Source organism: Corylus avellana, chromosome 4, assembly GCF_965113065.1.
Source record: "Corylus avellana chromosome 4, dhCorAvel1.hap1.2, whole genome shotgun sequence".
Taxonomy (NCBI): domain Eukaryota; kingdom Viridiplantae; phylum Streptophyta; class Magnoliopsida; order Fagales; family Betulaceae; genus Corylus; species Corylus avellana.
The window spans coordinates 12941149-12968035 of record NC_142493.1 but is presented as its reverse complement, the minus strand read 5'-3'; the positions used below and the strand labels follow the sequence as shown (position 1 = coordinate 12968035).

Here is a 26887-nt window from a genome sequence, read left to right as displayed (position 1 = left end):
TTTATTGTTAATTTACACATGTACCTAGCTTGCACCCGCAACCTCTCCATCAATCTTGTTAAATCAACAATTGGCCTAAAAATCTAAACTAATGGGAAAGAGTGAGTTTAGTCATTTAGTTAATATTCCAATAATTCATTTCATGTGTGGGCTCAGATTCTCTCTCAATAAGTGGGGCTTAATATGTAGGGTTTTAATTTTTTTAAATGGAAGATGCAGTAGAGTCAGAATTCGAAGATAGGAACTCTACTCTAAAACTATATTAAATCAACAATTTTCTTAAAAGCTTAAGCTAATGGAAAATGGTGAGTTTGATCATTTAGTTGATGAAAAATTGCTTTCTATCTTATTTCTAATTTTATATGTATTTAAATTTCATGAAAACACAAAAGGGCGCAACTAAGTATAGATGAAGCATTTTTTTTTTGATAAGTAATGTTGTATATATCAAAAAGCGTAAAGCGCTCCTAAGTACACAGTGAGTATAAGAGAACCCTAAAACCCAAAGAAAACCCTTAAAACCCCAAATAAACCCTAAACCCACACACAACAGTCCTAAACCCGCAAAGCTGTCTTGCCTTTACCCCAACTAGAGCCACTATCTCTAGCCTCAAAATTAATGGAGCATTTCAAATTTTTTAGCTCTATCTTCCCGTTAGATTTTGAAGCAGAAACCCCATCTTTACAATACCGATCCTCTTCAATGACTGAAAAAAGATCCTTAAGTCTTTTCTCGTCGCACCCAAAAGTCTACACCCAAAAGTCTACCCCATAGTGGGAGCGGCCATCTACTAAAACCTGACTTGATTTGACTTTGGCTATACTAAAACCTGTATGCTTCCACAATTTCTCATTTTTAGCAAGCAAATAAAAATACTCTATTATGTAATACAGATTTTAAAATAGAGATTAGAGCTGTCCTTGATCAATATAGGTCACCTAAGGCTTGTTGTGGTAAAAAGATTTTAATAAAGTAATCGACAAATTTTATTAAATGCATAAGGCGTCCCTAAGTACACAAGAAGTATACAAAAAGAAACACCTAACTAGAAAGATCAAAAAACACCCCCATTATATCAAGGCAAGTTCCACCAACTGAGCAAACCAGCCGTTTCAACCCAAAGAAGCCTTCTAACCCCATCCGAAACACAGCCAAGGTAAACCCCACCCACTTGCCTAACTTCGCCCCCACCCTTTTGTCCCACATAAACAAAATAACACCCCCATAAGCTGCTCACAACTCTAATGCGCCTTGCTTTTTCCGCAGCTTGAATCGCCTCTAGCATTATAGTTGATGGAGCTCTTCAAATTTCTTAGCTCCTTGTAGCCTTTTATTTTTTTGGTAAATAAGTGATTCATTGAAAAGCGTAGAGGTGCGCAACCCTAGTACATAGGATGTATACAAAGAAAGGCCCCACTAAAGGCAAAAAGAGGAACATAAAGATAAAAATTGAGACATGGTGGAAATCTTAGGCACATTAAAAGTGTCAGCCCAATGGAATTGAGTTTGAATAAACAACTTTTTGAGCTCTTCCATTGAGCTTTCTTGATCTTCAAAATATCTTGCATTTCGCTATCGCCAAATAATCCACATAAGACATAGTGGTGCTATTGGCCACACCTCCTTAGCTGAAATATTATCTTGCTGACCACGCCAACAAGCTAACAAATCTGCTATGATGTAGGACGATATTTACCTTTATTTTTAATAAAAACGAAAATAAAGAAAATATCAAAAATAATATTGGAGCAGCGCTGCTTGGTCAGAATTTTATCCGTTATCAAACAATGGAAGTATAAAAGGAAAGATTGCCACGATTTCTGCTGATTGTCAATTTTATATTAGGATTTTATTTTATTTTATTAGGACTTTATTTCTTTTCCTTAATAGGGTTAGATTTGCTTTAATTATTTTCCTTTCCTTATTAGGATTAGGTTTACTATTGTTTTTTTTTTGATAAGTAAAGATATATTTATCAAAGGCGCAGAGGGGCGCAACCCTAGTACACCGGGAGTATACAAGAGAGCGACTAAGAAAGAGAAAGAGAGGAAGAAAATCTAATAAGAAAAGGTTTACTATTGTTATTAGGAGTATGTTTACTTTCTCTACTAGGATTAGATTTACTTTCTCGACTAGAAGTAGGTTTACTTTTTCTACAAGTATTTATCTTCTATAAATAGGCTTGCTTATTATGTAAAATTGAACTAATTGAATTATTATCAAATTAGAGAATTCTTTCTCAAATACTCTGCGGAGTTTTATCTTTCTTTTAGCCTGCGGGCTTGTTTTTATCTTTTTGGGTAGAAGACGAAGACGCTTCTCCTTGTAGAATCAAAGACACTGTTTTTTGATTAGTTATCTTAGTCTTCCGCTGCGTTCGTTGGTACCAGAGCAGGCTTTATCTAGATCATGGTCAATCAGCGCAATGGTGACAGACTTCTCCAACAACGCCGCTTGTAGGGCAGGGACTCTTTCAAGAGCCAAATTCATGGGGTATTTGAGCCGGCATTATCCGGATTCGATGGCCAACTTATACTACAACAACAACATCTATAACGATGCCGTTCGTGAGATAGATGTTTCGAGATCCGACTACCAGCGATACATCAAGCAATCAGAGGCTCCTTGGAGAACCAAATTCCAAGAGTTCAAGCAGACTATGCATGCTATGCAACAGGAGTTGCGCCAGATGCGGGAAACGTTGGAACGCATGCATATGGGTTCCCATTGGAATCATAGGGACAATGATGCTAAAGATGACTATGGGATCCGAGTCAAACCCGTTCACTATCCTTATGTTGACAGATTCCTTGACGATCACGTAAGCCATAGTCGACATGTCCGTAACCGTATTCATAAATCTACAAATAGGCACTCCGTATATGAAGAGAATATTAATTATGGTGAAAGGGATATTGAGGCTGTTAATTTGGAGCTGCCGTTTGAGAAACAAATTTGTGCAGCCACAACTATTTGTTCCAACAATTCTTCCGTGAGATTGCAGACGAAGGAATCCCAGGAAGGAGACAAATACGGCCATGTTCAAAGTCGGCGAGGACCTATGGAACAGAAGGCACAGGCCTATGGCAAGAATTCAGTATGTCTGAAGAAGGTCCAAGTTTCGGCGAAGGCTCAGGGAGTTTCTGGGGGGGATCCGACGAAGTTTTTCTGGCCGGCCAAGTCTGTGCAAAATCCGGGAGAGAAGGGACTGTCTGTTACGAAGGATGAAGGTTGCGTGGAGGTCTCATCTTCAGCTCCGGCGAGAGGTACAGCAAGGCCGGCGGAACAGATGGTGTCGTTGTCAGCTTCTGAGCGTATGAAGGGATGGGAGGGGATGGGGTACCATGCTGGGCAGGTAGGCATCGAGCTCCTCAACGTGAAAGAATTGCTGAAACGTCTGAAGAGGGAATGTGACGTGGGAATGACCAGGATCGATAGGGTGGTTAAACAGATGGAGTTCAATGGGCTTGGGCCAGATAATATGAAATTAGATGGACTGGGGAAGACAGAAGTGAAGGGGAAGAAGAAAGTTGGACCGGGAGGAACAAACAGATTAAAGGTCAAGAAGAAAATGGTTTTTAAGCCCAAAGGAGTCGTGGGCTCAGGCTATATCCCATTTAAAGCTGGTCTGAGTGTTGTGGCCTCCTCGGAGGCCCTTAAGGAAAATCTGAAAGACTCGCATCCTCCCATGGCTCCTCCGGCGAATTTGGCCGTTAGAGTTTTATCAGGGGGAGGGGGGAATGGGTCAGCGTCAGGAAGGACTCCCAGGGAGTTAAGCGGCACGTCTGCGTGGGCTACTGGTATTTTCCTGGCCGAAGAGAGAACCAGAAACTTGGAGCCCGGTAGTCCGGTGAAGAAGACCCAGCCTACCGACAAAGAGACAACCTTGTTGACTTATAGGAGGAGAAAGAATGGGCCGCAGAGAGGGGACGAGACTTGGGTGGGTTCGATAGAAGCCGCAACCTCGTCGTCTGGGTAGCTTATGGGGCTCCTGGGACCGACGTCGGAACAGTCCCAGAGGGTGCCGGAGACACTCCCGTCGGAGGAGGAACAACAGAAGGCGCCGGTGAGGCCTATGGAGACCGGCGAGATTGGGGAGGGCTCGATTTGGGCCACTCGTCAGCTTCTGAAGGGGAGTCCCTCTTGCCGGAAGGCTGGTTTCGCCGGCACAAACCCTCTCGCCGTGGGAGAATGGGCTCAGCAGGCTCGTCGGGGGGAGGATTTGAGTTTGGGTCCATCGATTCAATTTGGGCAGGAAAGACTGGATCGTACATCGGTATTGGAGCTTTTTGTGTCTGATTCAGGTATGGATGGGGACAAAATTGCTGAAACAGCAGGCTTGGAGGATTTAGGGTCAGACACAATTTCATCCAACTGGGTAGTTGGAAATTGCATCAAATTTTGCCCAAAAATTGGTGTTTCTGATGAGGGGAAAAAGGAGGACTTGGAGGCTTTATTCAAAGCTATTGAAGATTCTAGAAGGCAGCACGACTCGGACTTGGGAGGTGTTTCTGCCTGTGTTCCTACATTCAAAGGACTTGATGAGATTGTGGAAGGTGAGGGGGCAGTTGTGGTAGATCATGAAGCTTAATATAGTAGTTTGGAATGTGAGAGGGTTGAATGCCCTCAGAAAAAGGTTGCGCATTAGGGGTCTTTTGAAGGAATGGAAAGTAGATATAGTGTGTTTGATTGAGACGAAGATGGAGACTATCTCCAGAGAGGTGATTCATAGTCTTTGGGGAGGTCAGCACGTGGGGTGGAAGCATAAAGGTTCTAATGGTGCGTCGGGGGGATGCTAATGATGTGGGATAGGAGGGTAGTGGAGTGTAAGGAGGAGTGTGTGGGACATTACACTTTGGCGTGCTCTTTTCAAAATGTAGAGGATAGATGGGTTTGGGCGTTTGGGGGAGTGTATGGGCCGAATGAGGACTTGGAGAGAAGGGCTCTTTGGGAAGAGTTGGCTGGTCTGATGAGGGTGTGGGAGGTCCCTTGGTGTTTGGGCGGGGATTTTAATATTGTACGTTTTCCTAGTGAGCGCTCCATTGATTCCTATTATTCCTCGGGCATGATGGATTTCTCGGACTTCATTTCAGAGAATAATTTGGTGGATATTCCGATGTTGGGGGGTCAATTTACGTGGTCCAATAATCAAGAAAATGAGAGTTGGTCGAGGATTGACCGATTCTTGCTTTCCTCGGATTGGGAAGATCATTACCCAGCAGTTTCTCAAAAGAGACTTCAACGCCTACTCTCGGATTACTTTCCTTTATTGCTGGACTGTGGGACTCCTTGGGGAGGTAAGAAGGGTTTTAAATTTGAAAATATGTGGCTTAAGGCAGAGGGTTTTGTTGATAAGGTTGCTTCTTGGTGGGGGTTGTATTCGGTTGAGGGTTTGCCTAGTTTTGTGCTGGCTAGTAAACTAAAATCCCTTAAAGTGGACTTGAAAAAGTGGAATGAGGAGGTCTTTGGGGATATTGGGAGGAAAAAAAAGGAGTTGTTGGGAGGTATCCAGGAGTTGGATGAGTTGGCAGAATCGAGAGGTTTAGATCATGAGGAGAAAATCCGGAAGGTGGACAAATTGAAAGACTTGGAGAATACATTGTTATGTGAAGAAATTCATTGGCGCCAAAAATCGAGAGCTTTGTGGCTCAAGGAGGGGGATCGGAATACTCGTTTTTTCCACAAGATGGCTAATTCTCATAAAAGGTACAATCGTGTGGAAGTGCTTAGTATTAATGGCGTTTTATCAGGTGATCCAGTTGAGGTAAAAGATCACATAGTGCAGTATTACCAAAGCCTTTATTCGGAACAAAGCACTTGGCGCCCTAGAATGGATAACCAGCCGTTTTTGTCCATTGATGAGGAGGATAATAGGTGGATAGAAAGAGATTTCGAGGAAAATGAGGTTTGGGAGGTGGTAAAAAGGCATGGATGGTGATAAGGCTCCGGGTCCAGATGGCTTTTCCATGGCTTTTTTTCAAGCTTGTTGGGGTTTTATTAAACAAGACGTTATGGCAGTGTTTGCAGAGTTCCATCGTAGATGTCAATTGGTGAAGAGCTTGAATGCAACTTTCATTTCCTTGATTCCGAAGAAGGCGGATGCGGTGGAGATGAAGGACTTTCGGCCCATTAGCCTGGTGGGAGGGGTGTACAAAATTGTGTCCAAGGTTCTTGCCAATAGGATGAGAACTATTTTGGGTAAGGTCATCTCCTACTCTCAAAATGCTTTTATTGGGGGTCGGCAAATCCTAGATTCAGTTCTCATTGCAAATGAATGTGTGGATAGTCGCATGAAATCAGGGGTGCCAGGTGTTCTTTGTAAACTGGACTTGGAAAAGGCCTATGACCATGTTAATTGGGACTTTGTATTGTATTTGCTGCATAGGTGTGGTTTTGGCGAGAGGTGGAGGGCTTGGATAGAGTGGTGTATTAAGACGGTAAGATTCTCCATTCTTGTGAATGGTTCTCCGGAAGGGTTCTTTAACAGTTCAAGGGGACTCCGACAAGGGGATCCTCTCTCACCGTTATTGTTTGTGCTTGTTATGGAGGCCTTGAGTAAGATGGTGAATGCGACGGTTGACCAAGGCTTTTTGACGGGTTTCTTGGTGGGAAATAGGGTCTTGTCGGAGTTGATGGTCTCCCACTCCTTATTTGCGGATGATACTTTGATTTTTTGCGAAGATTCTATCGAGCAAATCCGGTATATTCGTCTCATTCTCTTATGTTTTGAAGCTGTTTCTGGCTTGAGAGTGAATCTGGGAAAGTCAAAGATTGTGGCCATTGGTGAGGTGGAGAACATTGGGGTTTTAGCTAACATCCTTGGGTGTAGTGTTGCCGATTTGCCTATGAAGTATTTGGGTCTCCCTCTTGGGGCTTCGTACAAGGATACGGCTATGTGGAATGAAGTGATCGAAAAGATGGAGCGTCAGATAGCAGGTTGGAAGAGAATGTATCTTTCTAAAGGAGGTCGCTTAACCCTCATTAAGAGCACTCTGGCTAATCTTCCGACTTACTTTTTGTCTCTGCTTCCGATTCCTGTAAGTGTCGCTAAAAGGATGGAGAAAGTCCAAAGAGATTTCTTATGGGGAGGATTAGGGGATGAGCCCAAGATGCATCTTGTAAGTTGGAACCAAGTCTGCAGCCCTCTACGATATGGTGGTCTTGGCATTCAGAAGTTGCACCAGTTTAACCAAGCTCTTTTGGGGAAATGGCTTTGGAGATATGCAAATGAAAACGGGGCTCTTTGGTGCAAGGTGATCAAAGCTAAGTATGAAGACCAAGAAGGTGGGTGGTGCACGAAGGATGTTTCGGGCTCTCATGGTGTGGGTCTATGGAAGCATATTCGTAAAGGGTGGAATTCCTTTGCCAAAAGTATTCGGTTTGAGGTGGGGGAGGGTTCGAAAGTACGTTTTTGGCATGATATTTGGTGTGGGGACAATTCTTTGAAGCAAGCTTTCCCGTCCTTATTCAGTATCGCCAGACACAAAGATGCTTGGGTGAAGGATAATTTTATTGGGAGGAATGGGATTATTGAGTGGAATGTCATTTTCGTTCGATCGGTCCAAGATTGGGAGTTGGAGTTGGTTTCTCCTGTCTTTGATCGGTTGTATTCTTGCAAGGTTTCTCTTGGCAGTGTAGATCGTATTTGCTGGGCTTCGTCTAGGAAGGGCAAGTTTGAGGTTAAGTCGTTCTATAAGGCTCTGTCCATCTCTAATCAAGAGGAGTTTCCTTGGAAGAGCATCTGGCGTACCAAGGTGCCTCAGCGGGTGGCTTTTTTTTGGGTGGACTGCGGCCCTCGGAAAAATTTTGACTCATGACACGCTGCGCAAGAGGAACATAGTGGTAGTGGAGTGGTGTTGTATGTGCAAGAAGAACGGAGAGTCAGTTGATCATCTTCTTCTCCACTGTGAGCTCGCAAGTGCTCTTTGGCACATGATTTTTCAGCGGTTTGGGTTGCATTGGGTCATGCCGTGCCGGGTGAGGGACTTGTTTGCTAGTTGGTGGTCGGGAGGACGATCTCGAAGCGCGGTTGTGTGGAAGATGATCCCTTTGTGTCTTATGTGGTGTATTTGGAATGAAAGAAATGCTAGATGTTTTGAAAATTCCACTAGGACCTTAGAGGAATTGACTCATTTTTTCTTCTTTACTCTTTACTCTTGGACGGCCGCTTGGCTAGCTCCTTTAGTGATTAGTTTCTCTGAGTTTCTTTTTCATTTTTCTCCTTCCTAGGCGCCCTCTGTTATACTTCCCGTGTATATGGGTTGCGCCCCTCTGCGCTCTTTTTATATCATTATTACTTATAAAAAAAAAAACTATTTGTTCCAACAACTACATTAGTGGAAGAACAACCACCGCCTCCTCCATCCAAGGTGCAACTCATCATGATCACCCCAAAAATTGTTGATTCATTTGAAGAAAACGGTGAAGTTGAAGATGAAATCCATGAAGAAATAGTTGGAGGAATTTTTCCGGAAGTAGACGAAAAGCAAAAATCGTATCTTGATGCCATCTATGTAGATTTCTCCAAGAACCTTTCTTCAGAGGAGCTGCCCGTGCCATGTCCCAAAGAAAACTCGAGGACGAGTTTTTTTCAAGTGGGGGTGTCTGATGTAGGACAATATTTACCTTTATTTTCAGTAAAAACGAAAATAAAGAAAATATCAAAAATAATATTGGAGCAGCACCGCTTGATCAGAATTTTATCTGTTTCTCAAACAATGGAAGTACAAAAGGAAAGATTGCTACGATTCCTGCTGATTGTCAATTTTATATTAGGATTTTATTTTATTTTATTAGGACTTTATTTCTTTTCCTTAATAAGGTTAGATTTGCTTTAATTATTTTCCTTTCCTTATTAGGATTAGGTTTACTATTGTTATTAGGATTATATTTACTTTCTCTACTAGGATTAGATTTACTTTCTCTATAGAAGTAGGTTTACTTTTTCTACAAGTATTTATTTTCTATAAATAGGCTTGCTTATTATGTAAAACTGAACTAATTGAATTATTATAAAATCAGAGAATTCTTTCTCAAATACTCTGCGGAGTTTTATCTTTTTTTTAGCCCGCGGGCTTGTTTTTATCTTTTTGGGTAGAAGACGAAGACGCTTCTCCTTACAGAATCAAAGACGATGTTCTTTGATTAGTTATCTTAGTCTTCCGCTACGTCATGTTACCCCTCCAAACATGACTAATGTGACATCAAAAAGAGAAAATATCACACTCCATAAAGTTTGTGTCACTTCATAGTGAAGGAGAAGATGGTTGACAGACTTGCCACTGTGCTTACACATACAACACAATGATACATCTTTTATGCAAATTATCCAAAGTCCGAATCTTTCCAAGAGTCACCGTCCACACAAAAAAACTGACTTTCAATGGAACTTTTATCTTCCATATGCTCCTCCACGGAAAAGAGGAAGCATCTATTCCCATAAGAGAAAGCATTTGTTCCCGTAACAGAAAGCATACAAAAGAAAGACCTTACCTCAAAGATATGTCGTTTAGAATGAGTCCACCGGGTGCAATCCATCCCCCCATACGACTACGGAAAGCATATAACTTTCCAAAAAAAGCCACCACCACCTCTACCACCCAATCTTGAACATCTCGTAAAAAGGGAACATTCCACTGTATAACACCATTGGACAGTTGCATATGATCCTTAGCCCATGCTCCCTTATTACTTGTAATACGAAATAATTCAGGAAAAGCTTCCTTCAAGGACTGATCCCGCACTAAATATCGTACTAGAACTTGATCAGCGCGACATCACCTAAAAGGGGGGGAAGGACCTCTGGCGCGCTTCTAGACTAGCTGACGACCAAAGGTGAACTTTCAGGCGGAGCATTAATCACCGGTAGAAACTCTCCTGCACTGGTGGGCGAGAGGACACCAACCCCTACACTGTCAGACACAAAACAATGATGCATCATGACTGCCTCCCCTGAAGAGAGATCCGGCGTGCTGAGGAGAAACTGGCCCAAAGCACTCTAATCCCTCAAGAACCCACAATAAAGCTTGGTCCACCTCCACTTTTATAAGCTCCAATTGAGTTTTCCAAGACTGAAGAATCCCATGAAAGGCCCCTCCTTCATTCACATTTTCTTCATGAGAGTTCTCTACAGCCTTAGAAACATGAATGGGAAACCCTTGTTCCTTGGAGCCACCCGTAGCATTCTGACCCATCGAGCCTCCTACCACATTATGACCCATTGAGCCACCTACTGCTTTTTGACCCCAAGATCCACCTATTGCGTTTTGGTCCATGTCCAGTGGTCCGGAGTTGCGCAACACCTTCTTCCTCATCGCCGTCATTGAGCTGCATTCTGTCATGCGAACCACCTCCCTATATGGTGAGCACCCTTCCGTGGAGATGGTATACCTGCCACGCTAATTTTTGTTACTACCACCATCGATGTTGATGGACATTGAGTTCATTGATGCCAACACCACCTCCTTGCCCGTGAAATTGGAACTGCCAAGGTCCCTGGGAAGTTGAATCGGAAGCATGATGGAGTCCAGGAGAGTAATTGAAAAGGGCCACCTCCTTCCCCAACAATGGATAATAGTTTGGCAGCTGCCATTTTGGGAGTTTTGGCAGATGTTAGGGTTATAATTTATGGATTGGAATGGTTTGGAAAAATGTGGGTTTGGAGGTTAAATGTGTGGAAAAAAGGGTAAGGTTTGGATCTTAACAAGTGAGATAAATTAAGTTCAAGGCTGCTGTTCTAGGGCCCAGAGAGTAGATATTAACAGTATGACCTAGGATAGCTTTAAGGAATCTTTCTGTTTGTTTGTAGTCCACTTTAGATGGGAAAAATTATGTGTCTAGGGTTTGATAGGGAGAGGGAAAGGTTTTAGGGTTTGAAGAATCAATTAGGATTTGAACAGACAGTAAATAATGGTAACAAGGGGCTGTTTCTCTGAGAAAGCTGGTTGCAAAAACTTATTGGCCAGCGGCTGTGTTTGGCACTGTAAGGATGGTTTGATGGGTTATACTATAGCTAAAGGTGATGGAAGCTTAAGGGGTTTTAGCGTTTTAAAGGGGGGGTTGGTGGTGGTGGTGGTGGTGGTGTATGGTTTGGATTGTAAATAGTAAAATCATCAATTATTCCAAAAGCTTAAGCCGATAGGAAGAGGTAAATTTAATAATTTAATTATATTCTAATACTCCCCTTCACGTGTAGGCTCAAATTTCCATTTAATAGGTGAGACTCAACATGTGGAATATTTAATTGAAATAAGAGGTGAATTGATGGAGTCAAGGTTCGAATTTAGGATCTTTGGCTTTAATACCAAGTAAAATCACTAATTATCCTAAAAATTTAAGCTAATAGGAAGAGGTAAATTTAATCATTTAATTATATTCTAACATAAATCTATAAGACAAGTGAAGTTCAAAGGGTTGTTCATGGACTCTGAATGGTAAACCCTGGCGAAGAGTAACAGTGCACAGAAAAAAGAGAAGCGCACACTAATTTTTACATGCCTCGATACTCAAAACACTCGGTATCCATTAATCCTTTGAAGATATTGACCATGTAGAGAGAGACTCCCTTGTCCTACTAGTATTACACCCTAAATTGGTGGAGAGTTGGCATAAAAAGAGAACCAAACGTGCTGGAAATTTAACCGATCGAAGCTCTCAAATTTTCTTTGCAAGAACTGGTTATGTAGGAGCAAAATCATGAAACAGTGACATAATTGAAGTAAAGGATAAGGTATTCTGTTTATTTTCTGATGACTAAACTAGAATAATAAATTTAGAGAAGAATAGAATCAACTAGATTCACACCTAAACAATTATTGACTATGAAACGATTGCTGTCAAATCACAATCATACTCCAAAAATAGAATTTTAGATCTCTCTCTCTCTGTCTTTTTTTTTTTTTTGGTTCGAAGAAACCAGAAGTCAATTAATTCAACCAAACTCAATAAAAAGTATTCCTTCAGCTTGTAGAACCCATGTCAGGACCTATTAATGAAAATTGCTTTGGCTTCTTGAATGTCATATTCATCACTTCCTCTTATCTATTGCTCCTCTGGATTACTTTTGCAGATCTTACTCCCAGGATTCTTGAAGCTCCACTATCCATAAAACTTTGTCGAAAAGCTATTATCCTTGTTTGTACATTCCTTACCTATTTCTCTTGTATAATGAGAGGCTATATTTGTTTTTTTGATTAATTCTGTGTGCTTTTCATTAAAAAATAACGATCAGCTCTATAAAACTTACAATGAATACTTCCCGGCTCTATTTTGTCTTCTCTAGGTGGCTAGTGCAGGATATGGCTTGGATCACATTGCAGCAGTTGATATTCTTCGAACAATAAAGTCTGCAAATGGATTTACCATTGTGGTTATTTTGAAGCCATTTAGCTTCGAAGGACAGAGGCGCCAAGAGGAGGTAAAATGTGCTTGGGAACTATGACATTACATGCTCCTTTACATCACAAACTAATAATAATTCGGATTATATAGTAATCATTCATAAATGTTATTCTGTCTTATATATTTTTCTTGTGTGCAAGATTGACTATAGTGCAGTCTAAATCTTTTAAGTTTGTAAGTTGTGTGCTGGTATATTTCAGAATATTTAATATGGTTTTCAGTATACTCTTCTCTCTCATCCACCTACGCCTGAGTGTAGGCACGTGGGTGGCGCGTGAGTACTATTTTGGTGTTAGTTTTTAGTTGTTTGGTAAGTGTCATGGCGGGTTCGAGAAGGTGGTCCGTGGAGTCCAAAGTTTTTGAGTTGTTGATTAAAGGAGGGGCTTCAGGGGTGAGGATTTTTGAAAGAAGTAACAGGAAACAAAAATCTATTTTCTTGAAGAAGGATGAGCTAGTGTGGCTGGTACGCATAGTGGAGTATCTGGTGGTAGTGGAAACTTCTGAGGTCTTCTGGGATCAATCTAGAGTAGGGTATCCACAGATAATTGCGCAGAAATGTTCCAATAGACATGGGCGTTTCTTGACGATAGAAGAATTTGATGGAAGGCAATGTTGTGGTTCGATTATTATTCCAGAGGGTCGCTATGGTCAAGAATGGGAACGCTTTATCTTGGAGGTGTGTCTGGCAAAGTCATTTCTGTGTGAGGTCAGAGAGACCAGGGAGGGAAAGAAGGAAAAGGAGGGGGTGGGAAGGAGGAGCTATGTGGAGGTTTTGGGGTTGAGACGGTGCAACCGGCAGAGGAAATATTGGCATAAAATTTTTTTTGCTTATTTTATTTCCTCCACCTAGGGGTGTTAACCCGGTCCCGGTTCCCGGTTTTTGGCCAAAATCTGGACCGAAAACGGGGTCCCTGGTTCTTGGTTTTGGGAAACCGGAACCGGGAACAGGGTCCCGGTTACCAGCCAGTTCCAGTTTGTGCCCGGTTATCCGAACCAGGTAACCGGTAGATTCTCAAGCAAAGAAAAGAAATACCCAGTTATCCACATCAATCAAAGAAAAGAAATAAACCCAAACATACATCAGTAGATTCTCGAGCAAAGAATATCAATTGAAAGAGAAATATAATTACAGACTTACAGTGGAGAGAGCTCTTGAAAGCAGTCCCTTCTCTCTTCAGCAATAGCAAAAACATTGAAAGCCTGCAATTTGATTTTTGGTTCTTTTGTCTCTCTGTCCCTCTGTATTCGGTTCAAAGAAACTTGAATTTTAGCCGGAAATCAAATAATTTTACTGTCTGTCCTTCGGTTCAAGAAAGGAGAATGGGTGATGGCCTGATGGTAGAGTTAAAAGATAAATTAAAATAAATAAGTGGTGGGGTGTATGAAAAAGAAAGGAGCTTGAGTGTCTGCACTGTTTGGGGTGGGACTGTGGGAGAATAGAGATAAGGAAAAAATATTCATATATATATATATATATATATATATATATTAAAGGGAAAATATATTATAAGTTCCTAAGTAAACACACCAAAATTAAAAAAAAACTCTCTAGGTTTTTTTTTTTTTTTTTTTTCCGACAATTTACTTTCTGGGTCAATTGAAATGACAATAAAATCCTTAGCGTCAAATTTTTTAACAATCGTTAGGGCTACTCAAAACGCACCGTTTTACCTGATTAAAATATAAATTTTTTTATTAATTTAATTTAAAAAGTTAAAACCAAAAATTAAAAAAATAAAATAAAATTGAAGGGTGGCCTGCCACCCCTGGCCATCCCCCAACCCCTATGGGATGGCCGTACGCCACCCCAGGGGTGGCTCGTGGCCACCCCATTGGGGGTTTAGGGTGGCCCGCAGGCCACCCCTCCACCCGAAGCCACCCCAAACCACCTGGGGGTGGCAGCAAGCCACCCTTGGCCACCCTTCAATTTTATTTTATTTTTTTACTTTTTTATTATTATTATTATTTTTTAATTTTTAGATTTAAAATTTTAAATTAACTTAATAAAAAATTAATATTTTAATCAGGTAAAACTGTGCGTTTTGAATGGCCCTAACGGCTGTTAAAAAATTTTAATGGTAAAAATTTTAATGGTAGGAATTTTATTGTCATTTCAATTGACCCAAGGAGTAAATTGTCGAAAAAAAAAAACTAGAGAGTTTTTAATTATGGCGCGTTGACTTAGGGACTTATAATATATTTTCCCAATATATATATATATATATACACCCGGTTCCGGTTTTCCAATTATACCCCTGTGCCAAAAACCAGGATCGGAACTGGGGTCCTCAGTTTTTGGTTTTTTCCAACCGAAACCGGAATTAGTTGCCCGGTTTCCCGGTTCCCAGTTTTTCGGTTCCGATTCCAGTTTTCCAGTATTTTTTGACACCCTTTTCTCCACCTCTTGATTCCTTGATTACCTAATTTAATTTCTTGATTATTTTATACTCTTAGAAAAGAATTCTATCGAGTAATTTTATTTTAGTAACTCCTTACTAAAATGCGTAGTCCTGATACTCAAAATAATCAATTCCCATTAGTGACAATAATATTTTTAGGGGATATTCTTGTCTTAATAGAGATTATAGATTCCACCTTGAAGGTTAGTATTCTCACAACGCTAAATGCTATTACCCAGCGTATTGAGGTTTTGACTATACACTCACTCCTAGGTACATCAGAGTAACCTATACTTTATGCTTAAGTTCATAGTCCTCCCAAGATTAAGAGTCAATGCTATTAGCACACATGAGTTTAATTATTCAATTGATAGTAGTTAATAGAATAATAACTCACGGTAGTCTCGTTCAATGTATTTAAATACATCAATATATCAATAAGAAGTGTTCATTCCCATGATCAAGACAAAGTTCTTCCCAAAAACGTCTCTTTCCAAGTCGCATACCACACTCCACACAACTCATGCGACACTCTGCACACACTTACAAGAAATAAACAAAGTACTTTAGCGCTCTTTGACCCAATCCAGTTATCTACGTCACATTGTGCATGATCACTAGCAACCACTTTGTCCCTTTCCCATGCAATGCATGCTCATTCTTCCCTACACCGCTGGTTATGTGCACCCCACGTTCTCTTTTGAGGTTTGAATATTTTGGGTGGGGTTTCTGCACCCTCTGGTACTTTTCAGACTAGAGTTGGCTTTATGATTTATTGAACACCACGTCAAATTCATAACTTTCAGGCATGGAAGTGTTGGTTGAGGCGGTCCCATTTTAACACCCCTGGACTATTGATGTACATAGTTTGTAGTGATTCGGTTAATAGGGTGATTGGGACATCCATAAAGGTATCTTTGTAGATAGATGTAAAGATAGGGATTCATTTGGATCTTTATTCACTATTTTCATTTTTTTTTCTTGATTTTGATGGATTGCCCTTTTTTTGTACGACTAGTTTTCATTCCAAATTTGTTAATTTGGAATGAAAGGGTTCACTTTGACCATTCATTTACTAGTGATCTATTATTGTTTTTGGTATTTCACAGTTTTGGAGGATTTTTAAGTTCACCAATTAGAATTTGTAGGTTATTCAAAATCTGTCCTTGTTATATGCCTTTATAATTCTATGATTATTCATTTATATACCACAACATTGTAACTATTAACTCAATTTTCAGGTCAAACATTTGGTAGGAAACCTTCGGGAGCATACAAATTTGTTTATTGGTAAGCGATTTTATAGAAGTTTGTTTACTAATTTTGTAGATAATATTCACTGCAGAATGAATGTTATCAGAGGGTATGTGTTTGTAAGTTAAAAAAGGCATTGTATTGTCTCAAGCAATAACCGCGGGCACGGTTTGGAAAATTTTCTAAAGCGGTATTGAAGTTTGGTCTTCATAGATTTCAGACGGATCATTCAGTATTTCACTTACATACTAGTGCATGCTGTATATTTCTTGTGGTATATGTAGATGCTATCGTTATTACTGGAGATGATTCGGAAGGCATTGCCCGATTAAAACAATTTCTACAAGAACAGTTTCATACAAAGGATTTGGGCAAACTTTGATACTTTCTAGTATTGAAGTTGCTAGATCTTGAACAGGTATCAACTTATCTCATAGAAAGTATGCACTTGATTTATTAGAAGAGCAGGTGTTTTGGGTTCTCGACTAGTTGATGTTCCGATGGATCCAAATAAGAAATTAGTGAAGGATGAAGGTGAATTATTTGAAGATTTAGGCTGGTACCGTCGTCTAGTTGGAAAGTTGAACTATCTTACTATTACTAAGCCAGATATTTCATATGCAGTTAGTGTTGTTAGTCAGTTCTTGGAGGCTCCTTGGGTTTTCACATTAGGAAGCTATTACTTGCATTATTCGGTATTTGAAGAAACAACCTGGTCTAGGTATATTGTATAGACCGAATGGATATCTCACAACATTTTCTTTCGGAGATTGGTTACTCAGCTCTTACTCCTATCCCGTTCTTTTCTGATAACTAGGCTGCTTTACATATTGCATATAAACCAATTTTTCATGAAAGGACTAAATATATTGAGGTTGATTGTCATTATGTCCGAGACAAAATACTTGATGGAGATATATCTACAACATTCATGAAGTCTGGAGGCCAGCTAGTTGATATGTTTACAAAATCTTTATGTCGTAATCGGTTAGAGTTTATTTGTTCTAAGCTGGGTTTATATGATATGTATGCTCTAGCTTCAGGGGGAGTGTTAGAGGAATGTATTAGGGTTTGAGGGTAGTTTAGTCTTTGTCATATTTCTTTAAACTTATATAATAACATGTTTGGGGTTGGCTATGTTGGATTGAATGTGCCTCCTCTTTCTCTAAACCATTCTTCAGGCAAACCTCTGAATGAGTGTCGGTTACAAGATATTTGAACACTTTGAAAAATGACTCGTTCAGACGTCCATCAACCGAGTGCTTCCAATTCTTTACTTTTAACCCAACATTTGAATTCTAACTTTGCCTATCAATTTTAGACTTAGATCAAATTGTTTTGATCATCGAATTAGCCAACCTAACATCTATGATTAAGTAACAATTTTTTTTAGAATTCCCATAGTTTAATTAGTGAATCCATTGAACCATCTATGTCACTTTGTTCATCAACAAAAAACCAACCCAACGTTTTAATTCATTGATGATCTGATCTCTTTTGTGTATGGCTCCTCGCAGTCACAAACTTATATCCACCAGTTCCCTTTAACCTTCCTTAACTATCTAGTTTGCAACTTGCCATCTCAATGCAGTCTCCTTCTCAAGATTACTCCAATCTCACCTTGGTTCTCAGCTCCTTACATGACCTGGTGTCAGGGCTAAGCCTATTAAGATGAACTTGGTGGTTGGTACATCGGAGTCCCCACAATAGTTTCTTCCCACATTCTAGTTGCTAATAGTAAGAAATCTGGATGGTCTGCCCAAAAATCAAAGATTTTAAATGGAATCTCCGCTCTTAGTAAATCAACAAGTTTAATTAACCACAAGGGGTTATAGGCAACACTAGTTTACGAGGGTGAAACCTTGCCTTCTAATGTTATCAAGTGTCAAGATTCTACCGAAACCAAATGCTTATGATCTGTTTTCAATGATTTTTTCAAGTTTTTGAGAATTATTTCTCAATAAATCTGAGAAAAACTACAAAGCTGTAGGGAGGTCTAAAGCTGTAGGGATTAGATGTCACAAATAAGGAGTTATGGGGTTGTCTAGGGCCTGGACAGTGGAGTCTAAGGAGTTTGTGTTGATCGTGAAGGATGGAGATACGGTGTTGAAACTACAAGAACGCTACAGAGGCAAGACTCATTGGATAAGGCTGGATTGGAAAGAAGTGGTGTGGCTAGTGAAGATCTTTGATGAGTTGATGGCGGTGGAGGATTCAAGGGTATTTTGGGATGCATCTATACGTAGTTTTCCACGTACGTTAGCTCAGAAATGTTTCAATAGGCATGGGAGCTTTCTGGTTTTAGAAGCGTTTGATGGTAGAGAGAGGCAAGGTAGAGTCATGGTGCCTGAAGGTTGGCACAGGAAGGGTTGGGACCAACTTTAGTCAGAGTTGTGGATTGCTATTGATTTTGTTCAACCATTCGTTGGGGAAGCGAGGAGGGCAGTGACAGGGAACCAGAGAAGGAGCTTCACAGAGGTTTTGCTTTCCTCATCGAAGCAGGTAGAGGAACCCTTTGGGTCTTTTGCAGAACCAATAGCGAGAGTTCCCAAATGGCTATTAGGAGGTGATGTAGGGATCAGCAAATCGTCCGCGTCAAGCTCTCTTGTTGACTGCCATGCTGGTCATGAGGTTCAGGTGCCTGTTCCGGCTAAGGGTCCGACGAGTAGGTATGCGTTGGTCAGTGGAGACAACTATGGGGTACTGCAAAAGAAGGCTTCAAGTTCCAAGGAGAAAGCCTGTGAGGAGCATGCTTTTGGAACGTTTGGTAAGGGTTGCGTGTGTGCGGAAGAGAAGGAAAAGCTGAAGATTTCCCTGTTAAAGTTACAGGAGGAAATCAAGAATTGTCTCGAAGGTATAGGAGCTAGATGCACGTGCAGTTGTGGGTCTGGTTCTTGTGGGCCTAAAGATTTTGTGGAGAAGCCTCTGGTGGCCCCACAGACTAGTGGATTGCTAAAGATCCAGCCCATGGGCCTAACCATGAAGACGGCAGGTTAGAAGTCCATTATGGAGAAGGCCTCTGGTGCGGGACGTGGACCCAATAAGATCCTAAAATGGTATAGCAGGAAGGCAGCAAGTAAGGAGGGGGATATGGGTGCTTCGTCGTCCAACTCTGGGCAGAGTCCAGCTTCGATTTTCATGAGCTCAGATTTTTCGGCTCTCTTTGGGTCGCCAGCAGAGGCGCCGACGATGGTAACTCCAACAGAGAAGGGAACGACGAAGGTGGTTGCGGCAGGGGAAGGAATTCTGGGCGCCGATAGAGTTGATGGGCTGTCTCCGGCGATCGGAATAGTTGCACAAGCGCCAATGTCGACGAGGGTGAGTGACTCAGGCCTGGGTATTCTGGGTAAGGAGCCGACGATTCCTTCGGCGGGTGATCGAAGAGAGATATCGACTGGTGCTGTTCCGTCGGTACCTCCTGGGATGCTGCCGGAGCTCGTGCGAAGTTGAAGAAGCCAGTTATGGTGGGGCAGACGATAGTTCCGAAAGTAGGGGGGAAGTCTAGAAGGGAGTTTGACAAGGGGGAGGGAGGGGACTTAGGCCAGTTGAGGAATTTCAGGCTGGGCCAGCCAGCGAAGCTGTCGGGTAAGGATGGGTGTGATCTGTAGGGCAAGCTTCCTCCGGGTATTGAAAGATGGGAGTTGCCGGATATAAGTCAGATGATGACGGGAAAGGATTTGGGGGAGGGTAATGGTGCTGGACAGAAGATGCTTGATCTGCAGGGGGAGATTCCTCCGGGTCTGGAGAAGTGGGATCTGCCAGAAGTGGACATCTCTGCGAGGTGGAAAGGGACTTTGGTCAGTGCTTTTGATGAGAGTTTTAGCTCTTTGGGAGAAGTTTATTTTGGGGGTAAGGATCACAGTTCGCAGGGGGAGTCGTTAGTTCCAGATTCCTTAGCTTTGGTTCCTTTTGAGGATCAGGAGCATATCTCGGTGGAGTTTGTTACTCAATTCAGCAAGCTTGTGGGTTTCTCTTGTGATGGAGAAGATGGGAAGTTGAAGGAGGCTTTTGGGTTCATTTTGGCTGATAACAAGGGCATTGGTAAGGATGAGGGAGAGGCGTTGAAAGAGGGAGCAGCCATGGATATTCATACGGGAAGAAGAGGTAAAAGAGAGCTCAATAATCTTAATTCCTCTGTTAATTATGAGGTGCACAGTGGAAGTTTTTTGAGGGACAGCAAAAAGGGGAGGGCTAATCGGACTAATTAATGAAGCCGAAGATCGTTTCTTGGAATGTGAGGGGTTTGAATGTAAGGGATAAAAGGCTAAGGGTTAGAAATCTTCTTAGAAGTTGGAAGGTGGATATAGTGTGTTTTCAAGAGACAAAGGTGGACTTTGTCACGAACAATTTTGTGAGGAGTTTGTGGGGGTGCCCTTATGGGGATTGGTGCTATGTCCCTTCTAGAGGGGCCTTGGGTGGTATTTTGGTGTTGTGGGATAGAAAAGTAGTTACGAAGGTTGAGGTGGCTTTGGGCAGTTTTGTGGCGGCTTGCTTTTTTAGAAACGTTGATGATGGTTTTGTTTGGGCTTTTGCGGGGGTGTATGGCCTTAATAGAGACAACGTCAGGCGTCTCCTATGGGAGGAATTGGTGGGTCTTATGAGTTGGTGGGATTTGCCTTGGTGTATAGGAGGGGATTTCAATGCTACTCTGTTTCCTAGTGAAAGATCCGGGGGGGCTTTTTCTCGGTCCGCGATGAGGGATTTTGCAAATTTCATATTGGAGCAGGGTCTCATGGATTTCCCGCTAGCTGGGGGGGGGGGGGGGGGGTTTCTACTTGTTCTAACAACCATTCCTGGTCACGGCTAGACCGTTTCCTTGTTTCTCCAGAATGGGAAGCCCGTTACCCAAGTATGCGACAAAAGAGGTTGCTTCGGGTGTGCTCGGATGATGCACCTATTATTCTTGATTGTAGCTGCATTTTGGGAGGTAAAAGACCTTTCAAGTTCGAGAATATGTTGCTTAAAGCGGAGGGTTTTGTGGACAAAGTGAGAAGTTGGTGGGAGTCTTACCACTTCCAGGGTACTCCGAGCTTTATTTTGGCAACAAAGATGCAAGCTCTTAAGGGGGATATTAAGAGATGGAATGATCAGGAATTTGGCAACGTGGGAGGGAGTATTAAGGCTCGTATGGATGATATAAAGGCTCTTGAGAGGGAGGAGGAAGGGAGAGGGTTATCTGCTGAAGAAATTGAGAGGAAGAGGTTATTAGTTAGGGAGTTGGTTCCTCTTACATGAGGAAATTAGTTGGAGGCAAAAATCAAGGATTCGTTGGTTGAAAGAGGGAGACAAATGTATGAAATTCTTCCATCAGATTGCTAATGCAAACATAAGACATAATTCTATTGAGTCTCTGAATGTGGGTGGCTCTATTTCTTCAGATCAAGGGGTCGTTAGCAATCATGTTACTAGCTTCTACGAGTCTCTTTTTTTAGAGAGCCTCAACTGGAGACCGAGGCTGGACGATCTTGATTTTGATATGTTGAACGTCGGTGAGGCTTCTAGGTTGGAAGCTCCTTTCGAGGAGAGGGAAGTGTGGGAGGTGGTGAAAGGTATGGATAGGGACAAGGCGCCAGGACCGGATGGCTTTTCTATGGCTTTTTTCCAGGATTGCTGGGATGTGATTAAGGAGGATATCATGGCGGTTTTTGCGGAGTTCCATGAGCGAGGTAAATTTGAAAAAAGCCTCGATGCTATGTTCATCTCTCTTATTCCGAAGATACATGGAGCTTCCGATATTAAAGATTTTTGCCCGATTAGCCTTGTGGGAGGGACATATAAGATTGTTGCAAAGGTCTTAGCTAACAGAATGAAGAAAGTGATGGATAGGGTCATCTCTAAACCCCAGAATGCTTTTGTTAAAGGTAGACAAATCTTGGACTTAGTTCTTATTGCCAATGAATGCTTGGATAGTCGAATCAGATCAGGGGAACCCGGCTTGTTGTGCAAATTAGATATGGAAAAGGCCTATGATCATATGAATTGGAAGTTTCTACTTTACTTACTGAGAAGGTGCGGTTTTGGAGAGAAATGGTGTTCCTGGATTGAACATTGCATTTCGTCTGTGCGATTCTCGGTTTTGATCAACGGATCTTCTTCTGGATTCTTTGGTAGCTCAAGGGGAGTGAGGCAAGGAGACCCTCTTTCTCCTTTCTTGTTTGTTCCAGTCATGGAGGCGTTTAGTAGGATGATTAATGCCTCGATTAACAAGGGTCTCATCTCTGGTTTTTCTTTGGGAAGAAGAGAGTCGGATCGGGTTATTGTCTCTCACCTTCTCTTTGCCGATGACACTTTGGTTTTTTGTGGGGCAGATCCTAATCAAGTTAGAAACATTGGCGCTTTACTTGTTTGATTTGAAGCCGTTTCTGGGTTAAAGGTGAATCTGGCAAAATCTGTCTTAGTCCCTGTTGGTAGTATGAATGATACGGGCACTCTGGCTGGCATTCTCGGCTGTGGCTCAGCTCCTTTGCCTCTAAAGTACTTGGGTCTCCCTTTGGAGGCCCCGTTCAAGGTCAAGGTGATGCAGATATAGTTTAGAACGGCTTATCTTATCTTATCCTATTTTACATTTTAGTCTTTTGTTTAAACTAGGTTTCTGTGTTAGTTTGTTATTCTATCTTATCTTTCAGTCTTTCATTTTGAATTAGGTTCTTTGTTAGTCTTCTATTTGGTTAATCATCTTTCATAGACTTTTAAACCAACTTTATTTAATTGTTATTTTAGAGCTAGGAGTCTTGGGCTATAAATATATGCTTATAGCCTTTAGCAATTTAGTTTTATGATTATTATTGAGTTTGTTTAATAAGAATTACTCAGAGTTGAGTTTCTTTGTGTTTTTCCTTAAACCATAGATAGAATCTATAGTTTTTAAGAAGATTTCTTAGATTCTTGTGATAGTCTCACAATCTTAGGAATATTTATCCCTTCTACTTGCTGTTTTTCTTGTTCACCACAATCCTACGCTGCATCAGTTGGTATCAGAGCTCCAGTTTTCTTTTCATGGCACCGCCAAACACAAGAAGAAGGGGCAACCGCTTTGCAAATCGGGAGGACGTGTATGAACGTGAGGAAGCAGTCGGTGAAACACGCACGGAGGAGCAGTGGCAACGCCTGGTGGATGAGCCGGAGATGCTGCAGAAAAAATTAAAGGCAAATCAAGCAGCGATTCGTTGGAAACGCTTGGTGGAGGAGGTGGAAATACTACGAAAAGAGAGAGAGATCTTCACAACCCGAGTTGACAACCGGGGTAGCCCTAAAGTTCGTCACCATCAAACAAATCAACGCTATGTGGATGACGATAATGTGGTTGTCGGTCATAGGGCACATTCTGAAAAACAGAGAGCACGGATTAAGACGGAGATGCTGCGACAAGCCAACTTGACCATTATTCCTGAGCCTCAAATCTATCAACCAAATCCATATTCTGCGGAGGAGGAGAAGGAATCTGTGGATGAAGAGTTTCAGGAATCCGAGTTCATTGATGAATTCAGTCATGAAGATGTTGAAAATCCTTCGCAAGGGTTTGGGAATTGGGATTCGCCACCAACCTATGATGAGGAGCCCGAAGAAGATGACTCATGGGAAGAGGAAATGCCTACGGAGGAGCACGAAAAAGATGGGTTTTTCCCCATGTTTGGTGGTCTCTATCCAAAAGAACCTGGCCAATTGGAAGAGGAAGGGCCCACGGATGTCATCGCCAATTATGAAGAGGATGGCATCGCCGATTATGAAGAAGTTGAAGAAGACCTTCCAGGTGCATTACCTAATTTTAGTGATGAAGAATTAGGTTATGTTGATTTCCTTGGTATTGAAGATATTTTAAATTCTTCTAACGAAGATTATAGTGAGTTTTATGCGGATGAGAAAAATTACATGTTCACAAGGGAAACAATGCTTGACCCATTCTTGAGTATCTTCATGGCACATGGAAGGGAGAAGGAACGAACGAAGAGCAAACCTGCAATATTGCCAAATGGTGTATGGGGTTTTCATGACAACCATCAAAGTATTTTGATGATGAGAAGCGTCACGTTTTTTTTGGGGTGTTGCCTTGTTGTGATCTTGAGGAACGGAGAATGGAATGAGTTAGCAGTGCATCCGAAGGACCGTGGAAAGAATCGGCCGAATTCGAGGACGAATTCTCTCCAACATGGGGAGAATGATGCAGATATAGTTTAGAACGGCTTATCTTATCTTATCCTATTTTACATTTCAGTCTTTTGTTTAAACTAGGTTTCTGTGTTAGTTTGTTATTCTATCTTATCTTTCAGTCTTTCATTTTGAATTAGGTTCTTTGTTAGTCTTCTATTTGGTTTAGTCTTCTTTCATAGACTTTTAAACCAACTTTATTTAATTGTTATTTTAGAGCTAGGAGTCTTGGGCTATAAATATATGCTTATAGCCTTTAGCAATTTAGTTTTATGATTATTATTGAGTTTGTTTAATAAGAATTACTCAGAGTTGAGTTTCTTTGTGTTTTTCCTTAAACCATAGATAGAATCTATAGTTTTTAAGAAGATTTCTTAGATTCTTGTGATAGTCTCACAATCTTAAGAATATTTATCCCTTCTACTTGCTGTTTTTCTTGTTTACCACAATCCTATGCTGCATCACAAGGCCAGTTGGGACGATTTGTTGGAGAAGTATGCCAAAAGGTTGGCTCCTTGGAAATGCTTGTATTTGTCTAAAGGGGGGGGGGGGGGGGGGGGGAGGATTACGCTCATCAAGAGCACCTTATCCAATCTTCCCATTTATTTCTTGTCCCTGTTTCCTATTTCGGCTTCCGTGGCGAAGCGTATGGAAAAGATTCAACGTGATTTCTTATAGGGTGGGATCAATGATGAGTTTAAGTTCCATCTGGTTAGTTGGAACAAGGTATGCTCTCCGATCTCTAAGGGAGGTTTAGGGATCCGGAATATGCGTTTGATGAATAAAGCTTTGTTGGGGAAATGGTTGTGGAGATATGCTCATGAGAAAGAGGCATGGTGGAGAAAGATTCTGGTGGCAAAGTATGGTGTGGTTTGGGGTGGTTGGCGTTCTAGGGTTCCCAGTGGTTCGCATGGGGTGCAGTTATGGAAGTACATAAGTAGGGGGTGGAGGTTGTTTCATTGTCACATTAGATTGGTCCCTGGATTTGGGTCCAATATCAGGTTTTGGGAGGATATTTGGTGTGGTGACATGCCTCTCAAGGATGCTTTTCTTGGACTTTTCAGTATTGCCTCCAACAAGGAAGCGTCTATTGCGGATAATAGGGAGTGTACAAATGGCTCTGTGCAGTGGAATGTTTCCTTCATTCGTAGGGTTCATGATTGGGAAGTGGAGATCTTGACCTCTTTTTACACTCTCTTGTATTCGCACTTGATGCGTGGGGTAGGGGATGATCGGATGTGGTGGATCTCTTTTCGTAAAGGTATTTTTGAGGTTAGATCTTTGTACAGGATCCTTGCTTCTAAAGATCCCTCCCCTTTCCCTTGGAAGAGTTTATGGCGCACCAAGGCTCCTTCGAAAGTGGCTTTTTTTGCTTGGACGGCCGAGCTTGGGAAGACTCTAACCTTGGATAATGTTCAGAAGAGAGGTATTGTTGTGATAAACCGTTGTTGCATGTGTGAATTGGATGGGGAGTCAGTTGACCATCTCTTTCTTCATTGTGGGGTTGCGCGTATCTTGTGGAATGCCGTTTTCTCTCGGTTTGGTTTATGCTGGGTGATGCCTGGCAGCGTTAGGGGGTTGTATGATTCTTGGTGGGCGGGTGGCAAAGCTCGCAGTGCTGTTATGTGGAAGATGGTTCCTTTTTGCCTTATGTGGTGCATCTGGATTGAGAGAAATGCTAGATGTTTCGAGGACTTGTCTAAGAACATTGAGGATCTCACTCACTTTTTCTTGTACACCCTATTCACTTGGACTACTGGTTGGCTAGCACCCTTAGTGATTAGTTTCCCCGATTTCCTTTTTATGTTCTCTTCTTCTTTTTCTCCCTCTTAGTCGCTCTCTTGTATACTCCATGTGTACTAGGGTTGCGCCCCTCTACGCTTTCATAATGCATATTTACTTATCAAAAAAAAAAGATGAACTTGGTGGAGTGATGCTTATGGCCACTTTTGGTGTCATAGCAACTTTGGAGATTGTCATGAAGCATTAAAATGGTGGTTTCACTGACTTATGCCTTTGGGCTTTCCAAGAATTAAAAATATCATAATAGATTGTTAATCTTCACACACCTATGTTACTTATTTTTGGCTCAGCAGGAAAAGAGCTTGGAATGAAGGGCGTAGTGATGCAAGATAGCCTGGATTTTTGACGCATAACAAACAGAGCTCTAATAGATATAGGAGGGCTTTGAAACCAAATCTAATGCAGTATGTTACTTCAGCTCAACCACTTGGAAAATAGGGATTCGAGGCTGGATAAGAAAGCAATTGTCAAGATACTTATTTAAGAAATTTTAGGTTTCTGATTTTATTTTAGGGCAGAAATACTGATTAGAGGCTAAACATAGCACATGAAAAGAGAAAGGGAAAGCAAAAGACAAAGAGAACCTTTCATTAGATTAGAGTATGTAGGCAACACATCAGGTTTTAGGCGTCACTTTCTGGAGAATTTGTAAGAAAGAGAGAGAGTGTGTGCATCTATGGAGTGTACCCATGCATTACAAGAAGCTAAAAATACTTCATTCATCATTCTTCCTTCATAATATTCTATTACATCTCTATTACCTACTACTTTTGCTTGGAATAATCAAACTTGGGGACCAAGTAAAGTTCTTTGCAAGCGAAGACTTGAGTAGTCAAGTCTCTTTTTATTTGACCAAGACGGTTAGTGAGAGAATCACGTAGGGAGT

At 41.5% G+C, this 26887-nt stretch overlaps 1 protein-coding gene across 1 annotated transcript in view; it reads left to right on the top strand.

The window, feature by feature from the left end:
* The window catches only part of ARC3 (GTP binding protein), a 69604-nt gene that overhangs the window by 5227 nt on the left and 37490 nt on the right, over positions 1 to 26887 (top strand). Inside the window, exons 3-5 of the mRNA XM_088515082.1 lie at positions 12069 to 12133; positions 12282 to 12416; positions 16041 to 16089. Of these exons, the coding sequence (XP_088371208.1) occupies positions 12069 to 12133; positions 12282 to 12416; positions 16041 to 16089 (249 nt within the window). The remainder of the gene's footprint in view (positions 1 to 12068; positions 12134 to 12281; positions 12417 to 16040; positions 16090 to 26887) is intronic.